The sequence below is a fragment of the Watersipora subatra genome, chromosome 8 (genome assembly GCF_963576615.1).
Source record: "Watersipora subatra chromosome 8, tzWatSuba1.1, whole genome shotgun sequence".
Taxonomy (NCBI): domain Eukaryota; kingdom Metazoa; phylum Bryozoa; class Gymnolaemata; order Cheilostomatida; family Watersiporidae; genus Watersipora; species Watersipora subatra.
The window spans coordinates 62,313,660-62,334,176 of record NC_088715.1 but is presented as its reverse complement, the minus strand read 5'-3'; the positions used below and the strand labels follow the sequence as shown (position 1 = coordinate 62,334,176).

The 20,517-nt window shown below is 34.7% G+C and overlaps 1 protein-coding gene across 1 annotated transcript in view; it reads right to left on the bottom strand.

Moving 5' to 3' along the window:
• LOC137401574 (uncharacterized) overlaps positions 1 to 20,517 on the bottom strand; it is a 67,400-nt gene that overhangs the window by 8,705 nt on the left and 38,178 nt on the right. Inside the window, exons 7-11 of the mRNA XM_068088002.1 lie at positions 19,309 to 19,448; positions 9,411 to 9,623; positions 8,082 to 8,209; positions 5,763 to 5,960; positions 268 to 381 (exon numbers count right to left, since the gene is read on the bottom strand). Coding sequence (XP_067944103.1) covers positions 268 to 381; positions 5,763 to 5,960; positions 8,082 to 8,209; positions 9,411 to 9,623; positions 19,309 to 19,448 — 793 coding nt within the window. The remainder of the gene's footprint in view (positions 1 to 267; positions 382 to 5,762; positions 5,961 to 8,081; positions 8,210 to 9,410; positions 9,624 to 19,308; positions 19,449 to 20,517) is intronic.

The window sequence follows — 20,517 nt, the reverse complement described above, 5'->3', positions numbered from 1 at the left end:
CTGTTCTACCTTTCAAATTGCATATCATGACAACCGTATTTCTACTAAAAGTACTCAAAACTCCGTAAACTAACATAGAATACTTCAGAGATGAGCTAAATTTTGATCAGTTCCTATAAGAAACAATAACAAGTTCAAACGAATTCACAGTGTCGAGAGCTCGTCATAAACAATGTTTATACTATGAAATTTAAGGCACTACGTACTAGAGCTGACAATATGAGCTGACAATCTATCTGCATTTGCTACAATGCAGATAGATTTTACCTTCACAGCGGAGTATCTGTTCATCACAAATACTTTTATGATAGTCATCCTTAGAGAAGTTTGTCCTAACCTTCCCGTAGTCATACGCATCGTGGTTAACATCGTTCTTCAAGGCTACAAAGTGTTAGATAGTGTGAAGGTCAAGTAATGCTAGAGTTTATGAAATGTCTGGCAAGAAACCTAACAGGCTTAAGGCCGTGCACACTATCACTCAAATCAATGTTTAGCTGTGCGATTAACTGCAACGAGTAGCTGTTTTTACTTCATCACCAACGATAAGGTGTACACACTATGAGCAATTAGCTGATTAGGTGATCGCTAACCAAGAACCAATGAGAAATCTTTTAATTATTGTTAAAACGCTTCTGCCATCTTTTAATTAAATGATTATGCAATTCATCATAAGCGTAGTTCTTCGCCCCGCTTGCCAATGTGAATTAACACCCATCTTCACGACTGTTGAAATTGGATCCGATGCGGCCAACAAATAGCCAATCAAGATGCTAACAGTTTTATCAGATGCATCAGTGTCAAAGCTCAACATGTTAAAACTCCATCGCATCGCATCAGATGCCAGCAATGATTAGATTGACCACTCATCGCAAAGTGACGTCATAGCAGCCCATTGTTGCGGTCACTCTTGCAGCTAATTGTCGATTTGAGCGATAATGTGGATGGCTCGTAAAACTACATATACAAATGATAAAATGACATGATAAAATGAGTAAAAATATCATTGTTGCATCTACATAGAGCTAACATCATTTGCTGCTGCTGATAATATATATATATAAATAAGAGACAAGCTAAGAGAGATAAAGTATGCAAAAAACCAAAACAGTGTACTATATTCCTGCTAGTCAGTAAACATAAAGTATCACATCATGCTCTGCTAGGGAATGCATTACTGTCTTATTATTATTTTACGTATCATTATGCCTTTTTGTCGCATACATTTGCATCCGGATAAGATGCCGCAAACTTGTCAATATATCATAGCCATAGTTAATTAGAGTAAGCAAAGGTTGATGGTTTAGCGAAGTGACAGCATTGGAGAGGTCTATGTCGCTACATTATAAGCTACTAGGTTGAATGCCCGGTGTTGTACGGGTCATAAAAGAGGTTTTTGAACGGAAAATGTACTTTTAATCAACGTATACAACATTTACCATTCTAGCTTTCAAATAAAAATGTTTGTTTATTTTAGTGTGTGCCCAGCCAATACATAATTCAATTATTCGAAAGCTCGAGGTATAGCTAAAACAGATTGCTAAAAACATTTCTTACTTCTTATGCTACACATTCTTTCAAGATTTAAAATAGCTTATAAACATTGGCAGGTAAAGCAGTTGCCATTGGCTAAGTTTCTTTACCCGATGAATTAGAGGAACTTAAGCTAGTAAGTTAAGCTAGTCTTAATCTTTACTATAATAAGAGCTGTATCCGTCCTTCTCTCTGGACATTAAAAATAGATCGCACCTCATGAGAATCAAGCCTGTACCTTCAGAAGCATGCGATGAGGCAATATATCTATATATACACTATATATACATATACATGTATTTACAAACTATATATACATACTAGCTGAATGCCCGACTTTGCTTGGGTAATAAAAGTCTTTACACAGAAAATTAATTTTTATTAAACATATAACAACAGTTACCACACTAAATTTCAAACTTCATATCATGAGAAAAGTGTTTTGTGCAGTTTAAATAAATTAAGAGAATAAATTAAAAAAACTGTAAAGGTTTTCAAACTTTGTCAAACAACGGTAACTTGCAAACTTCATATCATGAGAAAAATTTTTGTGCAGGTCAAATAAATTAAGAAACAACATAAAACAAATATAAGTGTTGAAATGTAAATGTGAAATAATTAGCCAGTAATAGCTAAATTAAGTCTGTTTTGCTACGATTACAATAAAAACTAATTTGGCAATGATACCACTAATATGAAAAAAAATAAAATAAAAATTTTGAATAAGCTGAAATAATAATAACAATTTTTGCATAGAAGTGTGTGTATAAAAAAGGATACTGTTCCAGCAAAAGCTATCCATCAATAATTAGAATATGACGATACTATTACCTCTCGACACTGGTACAAATATAAAAATGAGATATCGGACTGTCTTTGTCTGACCGAACGGTAAGAGAATGCAGAGGCTATTCCTACTTGAGATAATACAATTGTCCGCGTGAAAGTATTGGGTTTGACCACGATTTAGCAATTGAACCAAACGGAAATTCGAAAATAGAAGTTCACAAAAACATGAAAAAGCATCATGTTTCATAGTTGATAGAATTAATAAATATACGGTATATGATAACGTCTTCGATCAATAAGCCTTGTATAGCTCAGTAGTAGTGAGCGTGGATGTAAAACTTGCAGTTGCAGTCTCCGTTTATTCAATATTTAGCAAGAAATTAGCAAGTGACAAGAATATTTGGAAAGCGCATTAACTTAACCCTTCCGCGGGAGAATTTTCAGGACTATGTCAGACCCTCCTGGGCGAATTAATTTTCCGGAAAATCAATTTCTTTTAAAAGGTTTATACACTCTTTTGTATGCTATTGTGTGCATATATCTATGTATAAACATGTATATGTATACATGCATATGTCCCGATGCATGAATATCTATATATTATAAATGAATAAAAATGTATAACATAAAAATATTTATATATGTAGATCTACCAAGATAAATACATATATTGTATATCTTTTTATGATACAAGTGTTGACTTTTATAAGCACAATTTCTGTATGATATATCCAAAAGCATTTTCCTTTACAAAGGCCTACATCACAGTCTGTGCACCATGTGCTTATTTTTGTCTCTTTGTACCAATCACACAGCACCTACTGGAGTAAATACTGGACTTTTCACTACCACAAACTGATGAATGGTAGGAGATGTATCTTTCTTCATATTGGTAATATTCCTCCAGGCACTGGAATCACCCCACCCACCTCATCATCATTACTGCTACCAGCTTCATCAATATCACTTCCAGATGTAAAATAATTAGAAACACAATTTGAACCTGATTCATTGTCATCTCAGGCTACTAAATCTAAAAAGTCACAGTCAGCTGTGGTTCTCTTAGTAACCCCGGTACTAGTACTTGCTGTATTAGAATAATCACGGAGGGTTCTCTTAGAAGTCGTCATGACGATAAACTAAATTAAAAATCTCGAAGCTTTCAGTAAATAACGGCTAAAACAGAAACAAAAAAATAATTAAAAATTATTTAAACAGGTTTTCTAATTTTTTTTCGCAATTTTTATTCATTTATTACTGATAAAAACGATCGCTTTGTACAAATAGAAAATTTTTTTTAGAGGCTAACCGAAGCCAATATATCATAGCTTCCTATTGATCAAAAAAGTAAACAAAAAACGGCATTTAGCTAACCAAAAGCCGCAATAAAAGAAATATGTTACTATGGCGACAAAAATGTCGCTCTGCCCATTTGAAGGAGTATCGCGAAGCGACAAAAATGTCACTTTGCCCGCGAAAGGGTTAATAACTAGTGTAATGCAAGCATGTAGTTTACGGTATATTATAAATATATATAATATATTATATAAACACTATTTTTAAATTAAAAGGTATTTGGTATTTGTTCACACCGCAAATTACGAACAGAAATGTAGTTATACAAACACCGAAAGGTAACGACAAAAATGCATAAAGCTAGCCATTGTTATTGAAACCAATAGGGAGCAATTCACAAAGATCTATTCTACAATTTTCTGTATATTATATTTTGCAAATAAAGTGTATATAAGCCTTTTTTCATTGTCAAAGATGGAGACTGGAATAATCTTAAACTAGCGCTGCTGCTATAATAATAATAATAGCAATCCTAGTTGAATAAGAATGCCATGTTCATGATTTACATTATTCTGCAACGCTGCTGTTTCGAGACCAATTATTATTGTAAAAACTGATAGAATTTTAGGAAGCTTTACGTTATAAGGAATTTATGTTATAAGAACAGTAAAATACATGTCAACTGCCTAATCCGTTCCAAGATCTTTACAAACTTACCGCTTTGGCCATGCAAAAAGGAAAAACTTGACTTGACTCTTTTAATTTGTGGGCTGTACCGTAACTGCAGCATAATTGGTTTGAACCAACAACTTTTCTCCTTTTTATGATCAATCTCACTGGTTTTATAGACAATGATTGCTGTAAATTTACAAGTTGATGGGGACTGCACATTTTCGACGTTCATTTACAACGATTTGCTTATTTTTGCTACACAGCAAAGTCTGTTCTGCAAAATAAAACTAACAACAAATATTTTGTCCGTCTCCAATAAGGCAAAACAACAAACTCTTTTTACTATAAAAAGCGGTTCTACCTGTTCATCGTCTATCTGTATCCAGGTTTCAAGGTTAAGATAAACGATTACTTTCGACGACACTCCAACTTGTGACATTCAGACTAGTAGACCGACCTAATATATCCGCACTAATCGACCGCTTTCAAGTATTTATGAGCAATCGCAAAGCTATCCTATTCTGTTTTGTCAACACTTTCGACGATTTATTACGACAAACCAAAATGTCGGAAAAGTTATGTATAATAGATATAATGCTATACTCACAGCGTTTTTTCTTCCGCAAGTGCGGTGAAATAAACTAACATGCAAATCAATTTTGAAAACTCGCCCGACTCGACACTTTACGTTATATGGAATTTTCTATGTAATACGAAGCAGAAACTTCACAGAATTTTGTTACGTCACATGGAATTTCCGTTATAGGAGGTATACGTTAGGAACGTCCACTGTAAATATAATAATTTTTACTGATCAGCGTGACACTGCCTTGCAGGTGTTAATAATGCTAAAACTGGTGCTTAGAGCTTGAAATGCTTGCGAATTATATCTAAACCGTAACGAAAGTTGTTTCACTTTAATTGGAGAACATTTTGAGATTAATATTTTAAGTAGAGAACAACAACGATAAAACTGAATGCTACTTGCCGAAGCATTACGATCGTGACGTCAACGACCAACAAAACATTTATTTTAAATTCATTTATAAGTTAATTTTCATTATATTGTACAGTTTATGATAGAACAAAATTTGGAGATTATGGAATTAAATAATTTTTTTTGTAAAATTGCATGTTAAAGTCTATTTTTAGTATTTTCATATGTGAGCAATCTTATACCTTTTTTATATTTATATAATCTCAATAGGAGGTACCAAAAGATGTTGATTCTCATAATAAAAAATCTTATCTGCATGGCATATTTGTTTAAACGCTGCGTGAATGTAGGTGTTTGAGCGGGTAAGACAATCTTGAAGCAAATTGACGTCACACGCTAGGGTTTGACAGTATTTATAACAAAACCACTTCAATGCAATAACAATTGGTAAAAGAAAACAATTATTAAAAAGAGATGGGAAGTCCACAGAGTGCAGTAATCAAAAGCAGGTGAAATACACATGAAGAGAAAGACTCACCATTCCATTTCCTGGTCAAGTCTTCCAGAGTAGAAGGACTCAGATTGGGTTTGAGCATTTCAATTTTCAGCAATTTTCGTCTTGTGACAGTTTCCATCATGAGGTGAATATTTCCACCTATTGCCGTGACCTTTTCACAGACTGCGAGCGCAGCATTTCCACGACTCTCTCTCAGACTTTCAACTCCTGGCCCGTTCTCTGGAAAGTTCAAAATTGATTGCCTGAAGCTACATGCTATTACACCAAATAATGTCTAGGTAAAAACCTAAGAAGCATACACGAATGTTTACAACATTCTTCGTACAACAAGATATAACAATTGCATCGAGACTTTAATGACCTTATGTTGACCTTGAGAATAACTTGAGCATAAGCATGACTGACTGAGACCACAACCCCAAATATGATGAATAACTATATAAGGTAAAGCATACTCAACATGCACCTATATTTGTTAAACAGCCTTCAAAATTTTAATCGAAGCACAAATTTGTTGTAGTAGCTAGATTCTTACTCCAGCAATCAGCAGCCAATGAGGAGTTGTCACATTCTTATCAAAGTTTCTGTAAATAAGTACAGCAATGCTGCCATGCGACTAGCAAAACCATGAAGACAACATATGTTAAGGTCATAATTAGAAGAGATCCACTAGTTTACACGGAGAAATAAACCCAACAATTTAGTGTTATGTCTCAGCACTCGCACAGTGACACGTCTCTCTTCTAATTGAAAGCTGCAGTGACACACTTACTCATCCGCAATGCTACATTCGCAATATAAATTTTGGAGCTGCCTCTTGAGGCTGCCTTGAAATGTACATTTGGGAGTGGCCTTACTAACGCAATCTTGCCACCTTCACCATACTTGACTTGTCAAATTAGTAACATTATTCATTTTATTATCTGCTGACTATAAAGTAAAACTCTGAATATTCCAAAAAGCTTTACCTACCTTTACCGATTGACCTATATATCGAGAGCCAGTTAGAGAGTTGATGCATTTGTTCATAACAACTCAATGACACAATGACATCAGTCCAGAAAAACAAGAACTTTGGAAAGTATTATAGAATTACTTCATCTAGTTATTATACTGAATGCGCTGCTAAAATCTATTTTCAGATCTCACTTCTTGAATATTCGATGCGTTCGAGTTCAATCATAGGCTGTTCTCCGAGTAAAAAGATGAACTGTTAATTACAAACCAAACAAACTCTAACAGTGAAATAAATAAACTTATTTAAAACTAAGACCATAGTGATGTTAATATAGCCAAAATTATTCAATGATTTCAAAAGTTGGAAATTTTCAATGCAATGACCAGTCTAAAAAGAGGGAGCATTAGTCAAAAGGAATACCGGTAACCTGATGCAGACAACCTGAACCAAACCTGCATGTAAGTGCTGGCAGGCTAAAAAATAGAAGGGAACTGCGCTGATGAAATTGCGTCAAAAAACAATTTGAAAGCCAAAAAATACATACAAAAGTGGTTTTTAGTATTTTATTATGAAGTTTTCTGGAAATGAAGTCTGGAAATAGATTTCCAAACTTTATATTAAAACTAATTTGACTAACATTGAAAGTGGCATTTTTCCTCATACATTGGTGAGGTTTTTCTAGGTGAGGTTTTCTAGTCGTTCTTCATTGCTTCATTCTGCCCTATTTTATTTTGAAACACATTTAAAAAGCAACTGGCATAAAATTTTAGGAAATTCTGTTAGGAAATGTCGGTATTTTTCTACAATTTGCGATTGTCTTGATGTTTGAGGTGATCTAATTGCCACGGTATTTGAAGATTAAAATCCATAAAAGTTGATCGTGGCTAAAATGCTCAGATCACACAAAAGTGAAATTATGACGTCTACGATTGCAAAAAACCTACAGAATAGAAAAGACTGACAGAATAGAGACGCATGACAGTGCAACTTGAGCGCAATAGCTGAAAACAATTACCACAATGATAACAAACAGAGACATCATTTCGCCCGTATTTTTCTTCTGAGCCTTTTAATCGCGATCAAGTTGTGTCGATTTTAATCTTGAAACATCCTGCCACAAAACCTCAAAAACAATCTCAATTGATGGAAAAATATCAACACTTTCTGATAAAATCTACTAAAATTTTGTATAAGCTCATCTTTAAAACTTGGGATTCCTTTAAAACTTGGGATTCCTTTAAAACTTGGGATTCCTTTAAAACTTGGGATTCCTTTACTCGCTTATCTTTCCAAACAAACTCATAGAAAGTTGATGGAAAACTTGGGAATTACGTCTGGAATGTTACCATCACATGTTACTCATCTAGTCTCCACAAACCTACCATTGCCAGATGATTTCGCATTCCTAGTCGCGATGATGTAAATCTCGGCCAGAAGCTCTAAGGGATATATCTTCCTCATTGTTTCCTGATCCAAGAGTTTATGATCATTCCTCAAAATCTGCAAGCGTCTGCAACATGACACAAGGTCGCTGCTAAAAAGTGATCTAAATTCCTTGGCGTTGAATAATACTAATCCATACTTTGAGTCTTCTTTTCATAAGCTAGAAGTTAATAATCAATTTTAAAATGAGGTCTCAGAAAAGATTTGTGCAACTTATAGTAGCAATGAAACCCAGGAATGAGGCACCTTTACAATGCTTTCCTTACAATCAAAGTGAGAAATTATAACAAAGCTTGATCAAACATCCGTAAGGCAACTTTTAAAAGATTTACAAAGAGTCAACTGGATATCACGAGAAAAAAATCTTTAGTGAGTGAAAGAGAAAAAATAAAATGTAAAAAATATCAGATATAGCAAGCAAAACACGCATAAGTTATGGTAATTCAATGTTTATATGATTCAAGTTGCTGCAGAATAAGAACACCAAGAGGTCAAAAGTCAAATAACACCAAGACAGCCGCATCAAGAGTATTCAGCAGACTCCAAGACTGAGTTTGGAACTAGAAAGAACTCAGGACCACCCCAAGTGCAGTATACTGAGCAATCTTCTCTATACTGAGCAATCTTCTGATGCTTTACGCTGTCACAGCTAGTAAGTTCAGTGCATACATCTTAGACATGCTCATTATCAAATGTTGGCAGAACATATAAATAAAAACATTCGAACAATAGTTTCACAACCATGTGTGTATGACATCCTTATCAGTGGATCTCTCAGATTGACAGACCTTTTCAGCAGACTAGATAGCACTAGGATACAGATGTTCATACTTTATACTTAACTCTCAGAGGGTACATGTAGATTAGGAAGTCAAATGCTAAGATATAAAGACACTGTAAAATGGTATCTGAAAGACAGAGAGATCTCCCTGGGAAGCCTGTAACAAGCATCCAGGCTGAGTTTGAAGCCTGTTAAATACAGTAAGAGCTTGATTGGTGTTCCATGAAAAAACCTGCAACCTTGAAATCCTAATGATAGTCTGCATCATATGATCCTCTCCCATGGGTATCTGAGCATTTCGAAAAAGCAAGATTAGGATACGGTTAAAATCTCCTGGAACTGAGTGTTGAAGAGTAAGCTGAAAGGCCGCAGTAAAGGTAGATGATTGAGGGGACAGTAAAGATCACAGATATCAATGCAACGATCACAGACATCGATGGAATAGTGACCTACATGACAGGGTAAATTGTAAGTATGCTATGCCTACCGTGGTGTGAGATATCCCGAAGTGACATTTAAAAACCCATTGGAAAGCCAACTCTCCAGGTCATCACCATGAGAATAGTCATCAAACATGAAGCCAAGATCTTTAGTGGTGACGACACTGTGCTCCATGACTTTATCCACAAAGGCCTGGTAATACCGGCTGCTGAGGAGAGGTGCAGAGGACAAGTGACTACAGATTCTCTGTGCCGTGTCCCTGAGAAAAACAACACGTTGCCTGGGCGGAAGACTCTTTGAGGTCACCAAAACACGCATTATGAGCAAGTGCTATCATATGCTGTAACCAAAAACCTTATATAGCTACTAGCATTGTCATGGGAAAAAACAATGATCTGGTAACTTATACATATAAATCTCAGCATTTGTTTGTCTTTTTGTCTATCTTTTGGTTGGTCATTTCTGAGTCCGGTTATAGCAATTGAAATTTGCTTTGCAGAGGATTTCAACTCAAGGCATTCAAATCGCAAGTCTACGAACAAGCGCTCCTAATCACTAGGCTAAGCTGTTCTTATCATTTCTAATGCTCTTACATACAGATATATCCTTATAAAAATTGTACACACTAAATATGTGCTTTGTATTATTGATTAATATTACCTTTTACTATTGCTAAATTTAACAAACTTTTTTAAAAGCGAATTTCTCTCACCATTACCTATTTATTAAATACGTAATTTTAAAATGTTTCGTTTCAATTTCAATTGTGTCGCTACACTCCTATTTCACGTTTCCGTTCATCTTTAAAAGCTAAATACTTTTTACGTGGACAAATGTATTATCTAGAGTAGGAATTGCCTCTACATTTTTTCTCTATTTGGTCAGACAAAGTACCAGACACAGACAGTCTGATATCTCATTGTTACATTTGTACCATTATTGAGAGGTACCCTGATCATCCCTCAAAATTTTGAATACAAAGAGCTTCTGCTGCAACATTTAACTGTTTATACACACACTTCCAAATACTCATTGTTTACTTTTTCTCTTACTTTATTTGAACTGTACAAAAATACTTTTCCCATGATATGAAGTTTGAAAGTTCGAATGGTCAATGTTGTTAAGGTGAAATAAAGATAAGTTTTCTGTGTAAAAACTTTTGTATTACCCAGGCAACACGGGGCATACATTTAGTCTATATATAAATAAGAGTGTTCGTCAACTCATAGCGATTACAGTCTTATAATAGAAATCCACTTCCCGGGGTTCGATCTCAGTACATCCAAGACTGTGAAATGGTAGTTTGCCATTACACTACATTGACACCACGCAAATGTTTTGGGCAAATACTTATGTCACAATTGTTAAAATACTAGCACGCTCGGCTCCTATAGCTTGTGTGTCACAATCATGGAATATGATCAAAACTTCACCTCTTTTCTTTATTTAGAGTTTCGCATTAGATATTTCTTTATTTGTTTTAATTAAAACTATTTCTACAGCTAATACTTTAATCACTTCCATTTAAAACATTGTTGTTGTGGTATTACATTTTTAGTCAGTTAAGGATATATACTAACAAGTGCCATTTCCTTTTCTCAACAAACGAATATCGAGCTCGTTATCCAAGTTTAACACAAAAGTTCATTACTTGCTTTGTAAATTAGCCTACATATTTTGTCCTTCAAATTCCACGAATTCATAATTGAATCATTTACAATCATTGAATCACATTTTAGAATAAACATGGTTATTGTTCTATTTTACAGTACCATCATATACCTAAGGTTATAGTTATCAGTTATTACTCCCTCTCTTAGTTTGTTAAATAAATACTGCATTTATAAACATGATATAAATTTAAAAGTTTATAATATAAGTTTATAAAGTTTGTTTTATTATTACTTTCTTTCCTCAACAAACGAATATTGAATTATCACAAAAGTTCATTAGAGTATTTGCTTTGTGAATTAGCTTATGATGGTTTCCTTTGAATTTTTCAAATTCGTAATTCCTGATTGAATTGGCATAAGTAGGTGTTAGCCAGCCCAAACGCGCCGACCAAATATTAAAATAATTTTAATATGTAATATATAAATAAACGCCTTCGTTAAAAATTTAAAATAGTGCATATGTTAAATAAAAATGAAAGTTCTGTGCGAAAATCTTTTATTACCGGGAAACGCTGGGTATAGTCAGTAGTAACAACATAATCCGGGCAACATTGGGTAGTCAGTAGTAACAACCTAATACCGGGCAACGCTGGGTAGTCAGTAGTAACAACATAATACCGGGAAACGCTGGGTATAGTCAGTAGTAACAACATAATACCGGGCAACGCCGGGTATAGTCAGTAGTAACAACATAATACCGGGAAACGCTGGGTAGTCAGTAGTAACAACATAATACCGGGCAACGCTGGGTATAGTCAGTAGTAACAACATAATACCGGGCAACGCTGGGTAGTCAGTAGTAACAACATAATACCGGGCAACGCTGGGCAGTCAGTAGTAACAACATAATACCGGGCAACGCTGGGTAGTCAGTAGTAACAACATAATACCGGGCAACGCTGGGCAGTCAGTAGTAACAACATTATACCGGGCAACGCTGGGCAGTCAGTAGTAACAACATAATACCGGGCAACGCTGGGCAGTCAGTAGTAACAACATAATACCGGGCAACGCTCGGTAGTCAGTAGTAACAACATAATACCGGGCAACGCTGGGTAGTCAGTAGTAACAACATAGACATTACGCTAGTGATAACGACATAGAAAATGAGCTAGCAACAATATGAACTTCCTCAGATGTTGCTATAGGCTACTGACGAGTTTAAATTCGTAAAAGGCAGCAACGATGGCTTACTGCTACAGACGAAATTAGTAAATCAATTAATAGGCTATTTCTGCATTTCAGCAATTTACTTACAATTGCAAAATTTTTGTACAAATAAACAGCTAGCTGCCTTGAAATTTGCGTGATGTGAGTTTAGCTATAATTAAAATATTCCAAGTTGCACAACATCAACTGGTGCTAAAAACTATAAACTTGATGCAGCCAAAAAAAATTTAAAAACACAATTCTGGAGGTATTTTCCTATTTTATGAAGATTAATCGGGGTCAGGTATTTAGGATACTTATCATCACAGGTTTCTGTAGTGAAAATCTAGTTAAAAACTTTCGCTGTAAGTTAAGCATGAAAGTATGAAAGCCTGTAGGATAACACAATTCCTTTTGATCTGAATATCATTGAGAAGCTCCAAGCTTGTAGAACTCGATAAAAAAACAGAAATCAAATAGAGTAAGTGGTTTTTTCACACTCTGTCAAAGAGGTTATGTTTTAGAAGTAACCAAATAAACATGGTTGATGTAAACCGAGTCTGATGGAGTGTATTTATTTTTAAAAATAGAAAAACAAATATTTTAGTGTAAATCTATTGTTGCTGAGGAGAAAAAGCTTTTTAGTTTGATTTTTCAGTTAGCTTGCCAAGTTTTTATATTCATTACCAAGGCTTTCTATCAGTATGTCATTAGAAATCATACCTGCCAACTCTCACGCATTGGGCGTGAGACTCACGCAATTGCCCCATGCCTCACGCATCTCACGCCCCCCAACCCCCAAATTTGTTTATTTTGGCAACATCTCAAAAAATAGTCCAACCAACTTGAAATATAATAAAAACATACGTATACCGCAAAAAGTGATCAAATCAAAGATTAGTAACTCTACGTAAACCGGAAGTGCAAAAAAAAACTAGTGTGTTGTCAGCAACCATTTTTCATTTCTCATTCGGATATAAGTGTTAAGGGTATGTTGCTTTATCTCAAGGACCAAGATTCCTATCGACTTGAAACTTCGGCATTTTACTAAAATCCTACACCACACAGAAACACAAAAATTTTGTAATCTTCCGTAAACCAGAGTTTAGGGAAGATTACAAGATTACAAAGTTAACTTATTTTACATAAAAACTAGGAATAAACTCAGATAAAACCTGAATCTGAGTCAACTCGAGGATCAGGTATAGGATCAGGTGGAAAAACATATTTTCCAATTATCTTGGGCCCAGGCTTCAAGGTTGGATTAGCAAGGAACTTGTGCGTATGCAACATAGAAACACTCACATATCAAAGTCTTTTTTATTAAGTTGTTCTCAGAGAGAAGATGAATTTTAAAACTTGAAGTTTTTTGGCTGGCACTAAAATAATTTTCTGAAAATTTTTGAAGTCGAGCATGGGCCAAAATTTTTTACCATAATTTGAAAATTATTGATCCATAAAATAAATCAAATTAAACCAAGTATTCATCCAAGCGCCATAAAATAAAAACGAGAGTGATCAGTGCATGTTCTCCTACAAGATGGACTAATTTTAATAGGTGTAAATAGTGGAAATAGCAATTTTAAAAAAGTGTTTGAGATAAAAAAATTGAAAATTTGCCTTGAAATATTTCTTTCCAACCTACTCTTCCTGGAGACATCAGCTACAACTAAATGGGTCGCGATCTCAGAAACCATGGTTAAGTTGCAAATCGCGAAGTTGAGTTATCCGACTTAGAAGCTGCACTAACTGAATTTATAATATTGGTAATGATTTTTGCAACACATGCATCCAGACCAATCAAAGAGTGATCTTTCTGAATCTGAAGTCAGTTTAGCCAATAGAAGTCTCCAACTCTCGTAAAAACCGCCTTAAAACTGTTGCTGAGCTAAACAAGAAGTATATATTGAAAAATGGCGTCCGATAAAAGTAATCGACATAGTTTTTGCCGATTTTAAAGCACATAAATTACATAATTTTTTTATCCAAATATTTTAATACATCAGAGTTTTGGCTTTCGAATGAGCCAGTGTTTGACATGGTGAGACAGGCATTGGTTGGTGTTTATAGGATTTCCCCAGAGCTTTAGCGCAGAAATGTTGAATTGTATAAGCTCGAAAATTGTGACGTCACAATTTTCATAATCGGTGTTGCGTGCTCTTACCGCTTGTTTTATTGCTTACCGCTTATATTTATCAACTACGATAACAACGCTAGTGGCAGGCAAAGGTAGGACAACTCCAGAGAACCAATGAAGATGACAAAGGAACCAGTATCATTAGCTCTCCATGTACAGATTATTTCTATAATAAATAACTCAGATTCCAAGCACCATACTATGTTTTCTCGATGATATTATGCAGTAGCCCTCTCTTTTTATTGTGATATTGAGGGGCACGACTGAGACTAGTTAATTTCAAACATTGCGTGTTCTCGCGAAAGTGCGATATATAGTCTTGGGGCCACGCAACTGCAGGTCACAATTTAATCGATGTGATTTCATTACCTTTATCGAAGACAGTATATTTATTAAAGCATAATTCATCAACCCAGAACATGTGTTTGTATTGGTTGGGCATTAGCAAGACCCCGGGCATTGTTGATTATCTAGAATCCTAGTTTATTATTAGCGCTCTCTGGGTTTAACAGTACCGATTGTCACAGAAAAGCACAGCCTCAATGGCAGCGAAAAGGATCGACTACCTAAGGCTAAATAATAATTATGACATCACATTGTGGGAACCGCAACCAAGTGTTTTTTTATTGCAGGACATACTTTTGACACCCTGTTTTTCATAGTTCTATTATTCTTTGTGTATTGAATATAGGCTCAATCGAAAGCCAAGACTCTGATGTATTGAACTATATAACAAAAAAATTATATAATTTATGTGCTTTAAAGATAACTCTGACATTTTGGAGAATTTTAATGAGTACTTTAGTATTTCAACTGATGTCAAAAGCAGTGAAAGTAAAGGGAATGATGATGATATTTTCCTAACGATTCTTATAAGATTATTGTAATATTTAAAGGTTGACTTGCAATGAAATTCACATTACAGTTATTTGATATGAACAGATTCACCATGTCTTACTCTGTTGTGTGGTAGGTGCAAAAATATATGGGAATGTGATTACAAGCTTTTAAAAGTTAAAAAACAAACAGTTAATCGCAGCCACACGAGACCGCCGTTGTTTGGATTCGCTTTCCAAAATGGCTCAAATGGGATGTAGTTGTTACAGGATGGTTTCTGTTTACACTTTCATGCAACCTCATTCGTCGAAATATTTTCACAAATATACTTCACGCATTCAATAAAACCAAGTATTGTGTCACGTGATCAGATTACGACTTGACGATTGAATAATGCCGAAACAAAACTGTAAAGTAGCGAGCATTTATATTTGATATGGGGTCTTCGGTAAAACCCGAAGTGTTTGTCATAAACTAGTGCTACGATAAGTTTTATATTGAGCTTTTTATTGGCCTTTCAATTCACGTGAGAACATCACGTGACAAGGCGATACCCAAACTGTAATGACTACGTCAGATAAATAAACAGATTCCAATCTAAGGCAGCTTTTCGTTTTTGAGATTTTAGGAGCTTGTAATCACATTTCAACGTATTTGGCACCTACAACACAACAGATTAAGACATGGTGAATCTTTTGATACCAAATAACTGCAATGTGAATTTTGTTGCAAGTCAACCTTTAAAAATAATAATAATGATTCAATTTTATATTATTATTATAAGATTTAATTATAAGAATAACTATTCGAATTTACAAGATCAGAGTATATAGTGTCCGATGGTGTTCAATATGTTACTGTTAATATTTTTTTTAAGGTTTTGTTGGTGATACTACGGCCCAAAATCGAGATACTGCCAAGCCGTTTAAAATATCTGCGAAATTAAGAATGGGTAATACATTTTCTGATAGATATACAGCTATTTCTATGACAGCCAGCTAAAATCTGTTTAGATTTTTAAACTCGGCATATTTTTTTGTACATAAGCACAGAAATCTAGATAAATACTATAACTTCTTGATATTGGTTGCTATGACGTTTTGAAATGTAAACAAAATTGTGCATTAGTTTTCGTTTCTCAAACTTTAACACCAGTTTTCTCAGAACTATGTTTTCGCACCAATGGTGAACGTGCATTCAGTTTATTGACCATTAAATCTGCTGTAATTAAGCTAGGATAAATTTTTTTTGCAAATTACCTGTGAGAGTTTTCTCCTGTTAGTGTAGAAAACTGCAAATCTCACACACCCGACTTAAAGAAGTGGTTGCGTCAAAAAGGTCGATTTAATGAAATTAAGACCAATAAAAGGCTAAAACATCAGCTAAAATTTGATGTCATTTTTGTCTTTGCAGACCTATTCTGTCCAGAGATATATGCGTTTGAATGAGGCCATCTTTTAAAAAGCTCGCATTCCAGCGGGTGCTTCATTCGTGACGTAACTAGTGATACATCTGAAAAGAGTCCACGAGCGATAAATATAAGATCGCTTCATTAGCCAATCATCAGCACGAAATTTTTGTATAGGTCGTAATAAATGTTATCACTCGTATAACGCGTTGTCTGTGTTCTCAAATTTAGGGATTTTACTCTATTATTAAATCGCATGGACATCGATATTTACTAAATTAATTAACATTGTTACTTTGATGAATTACTCGACTGACACGTTTTATTGACGAACAACAGAATTGTAAAAATTGCTGTAAAGTTACTGCGAAGGTGACTTCGAGTTTTCTGGGCATCAGATGGTTAAGGTTCTACGGAGGAAGATAGGAGAATGGAGGTAAATTTATCTTTTACTTTGAGTCTCCTATAGATATACTGTTGAGTTTACATTCAGATTATATTTCTCTGCTTGAGGTTACAATGCAATTTCCTGCGCGAGCGAGATACGTATGTACAATGCAGTGAGTTCTTGACGGCTTCTTTTTAATCCATAGCATCTAGCAATACAATGGCTTAGATTGATGAATATACTAAAGGTAATATTTTCAGTACTCATTAATACATGTACTAAAATTATCCATGTAATAAAATTATAACTTTTTGCTATCACCAATCATCATTTGATAATTTTTTATCGTTTCACCGAGCTATATTTGCTTCAAATTTTCTGTGACAGTTTTATCTAGAAAATTAGATTGATGATTTGACTTTAGACGTTCACTTCTCACTTGTAGAAAGTGAAGAAAATCGATTGATCAATGCAAATCTTTAACTTCCAGAACCAAAGCTTTGAATCGTTGGCTTAGCGTACTTATGCTTTTGTTAAACATTTATTCATTTTTAAAATTATACTCACAATCTAACTCACAATTTGAAAGCTTTCAGTAGGTACGCGTTAGAATGACATATCTATGAATGACATATATTTATTGCATTTGTTTTACCGATTACAGGATGTTTATGTGGTCCCACCAGCCGAAGCAGCTTTGTCAGTGTGGAGACTGTCATAAACAGGAAAGAGAGACTTGAATGTGTGCTGCATAAACCATGATGTTTTGTTTGAGTTTGCTGCAGTAGATGAATTTGTCTTATTGTATCAGCTGAAACTATGTGATTGGCCACGACTTGATGGATATTTTTAAAAAAGCTTCATGCAAAGAAGAAAATTTTTTTGCTTTTAAAAATTATATAATAAAATAATATTATTGAAGATAATGCAAAACATGATTTGCAGAACATTGAATATATCATAGCCTCGTTGACACCTGTGCTGAAATCTTTTCTGATACATGGATTTATGAGGTGCAATCAGAGCTGCATGGACAGACAACTTTGCATAGCTCGACCACTTGTTTAGTACTTGAATCAACTAATCAAATATGACCAGTGAATTTTTTTTTACACATTGATACCAATAATGACTGGATAACGTTGACAGTCGACTATACAATGTACATGACTTTTAGGAATGTAGTAGGTTTTGCCACATATTCTTTTCAAAGACGCAGCTTGCTTATTTTACTTACGGTAGTAAGAAACTAGTTTTCGGTGTGGGCAATGATATACAGCCCCACTCCCAGGATAGGCGACGGTCATAATGTGGACGGTACTGTGCTGATACAAAGACCTCATTCTACATAGTGTGCTTGACAGAATTACCGTAGACCGGTAGAATTGGTAGTCGGTACTAAGATGTTTACACAGCATTTAAAAAAAGCAAATATGACAAGTTTTTAATTTTCCTTGTTTGAGGCCTTTGAGACATTGGTAACAATGTATCTGTAGCTAGGTTTAAAATTTTATTCTAGCCAACACACGCAAGTACAAGATAAAATATATGTCAATAGAGCCGTGTAGGACTAGACTTTTATCGCAATAGCCAATGTGAATACGAGAGATAGAGACAGGTTGTATCGCACATTACATCATTTTGGGCAAGTCTGGGCATGTTTTTTGGCCTGAGCGTGTTTACTGCAATCAAATTTTTTCGATTTTAATCTTCAAATATCTTGACAATGAGATCGCCTAACACAACAAACAACATATCAACTGATAGACAAAGAAAAATACTTTCTTTTGAAATCAACTCAAATTTGACGCAACCACATCTTTAACCATGGTTTCTGAGATCATGACCCAAATAACAGTCACCATATGAATCAACAGATTCACTGCTACTTTTACTACTAAGTGAGTACTTAGAGTCCCAATGAAATAAAATATTCGCAGCACTCTATGCCTGCACATATTTGTGCGTCTTCTGCACAAGTCGAGACACGCTTTCTTCCTGATCAGCCTATATCTTGTTGGAAAAAGTACTGAATCCAACCATTTTATTGTTCATAATAGTTATGTTCCTTTTTTGTAAAAAAGAAATTTAATGTCTACACCTAGTACAAGTCAAGAAATACAACTTCTTTCTAATGACGTATCGAGCAGCTTTTAAAGTGGCATCCTGTATGGAATAAATGATGTCCCATGTCACTGAAAGGGCATGTCGTAGCGAAAGAATTGGACAGATGGATTTTTCGACTGGTTTTAACAGAATGCAATGGATTGTAGCAGGAATTTGGTCACAGGAGAATAAAAAAGCTGATTGCGCAATGTGTCATATATTGGTAATAGGAATTCCCTAACTTACATGTCATCTCCTGCTGGTGAAGTGAGACGACAGATGGACTTCATCTCACCGATCGCCTTCTCGAAGTGTTCAGTTTCCTCTGAAGTCTTCAATGTCTGCTGACAGTAGGCCATGGCAGTGTGCAGATTTGCCTTTAGCAGCTGAATATACCAAAATAAAACTGAGAATTGACGAAAAGAAAACTGCGTGAAGGCGGGAAAAGTAGATGTAAGCCAGATTTTTCTTATACATGTATTCCCTTGTGTAGAACCGATTAGAAAACTATGAAACATGAAACTATGCGTTTATGACTACAGTCGTTCTTTCTTGTTCAATAAAACTGATAACGTTGAATAAGCAAGGCTCAAAAACAGCTGAAACTTTATTCTATATATTTAGGCCAGCTTTGCTTTTCTTTTATGAGGTAAAATTATTTTTACCTCTAATTAGAATGAGTTCTCTGAAATAAGGATAGCCCCAGCTAGCACTTTCTGATAGTGATGAAAATGCCAGTGCAAAGCTTAATCAATACAATTAACCGCTAACCGTTTTTCATGAGCTAATGGAAACCTATCGAAGAATCAACTGCATGAATGACACTTTACAAAATTAATGCCTATCTCAATAAAAAAATATAAGCAAAGCACAAATGCATAATATGTTAAACAATCACTAATGAATATGAGTGGAAGTACTATTTTAGCAAATCCATAAACCACAGAAGCTTACCCATCAGCTACAGTGAGTTATGTATAGCATGTGGACTAAGAATCACTGCCTACTAACATACCATAAAACCTCGATTTGAATGCCACCTCTAAATGAACGCCACCTTAGTTTGACCAACACTATGAAAGGGTTGAAAAATAGAGCACCACCCTCTATTTGAACGCAGCCTCTATTTTACCGCCACTTTGACAATCTTTGATTTTTATGAACCCATAATGTCAAGTGATCAGTAGAAAAATGTTCAAAAATCGTATAAATAATGAATCGTTTACATCAATAACAATCAATTTTTTTGTTGTCCAACTCCACAGCTTTTCACTTTTTTTTTGTTAAAACTTTAAAAGCAACACCATAGAAATAATTAATAACTGTTTCAGGCTAAAAGTAGCTCCTTGTTTAACGTAGTCTTGATACTTTGATGTACATGTATATAAAAACGGTTTAAATATACGATGATAGAGGAACATCTAGTTTAGGCCAAAGGCTATATTTAGCGAGCAA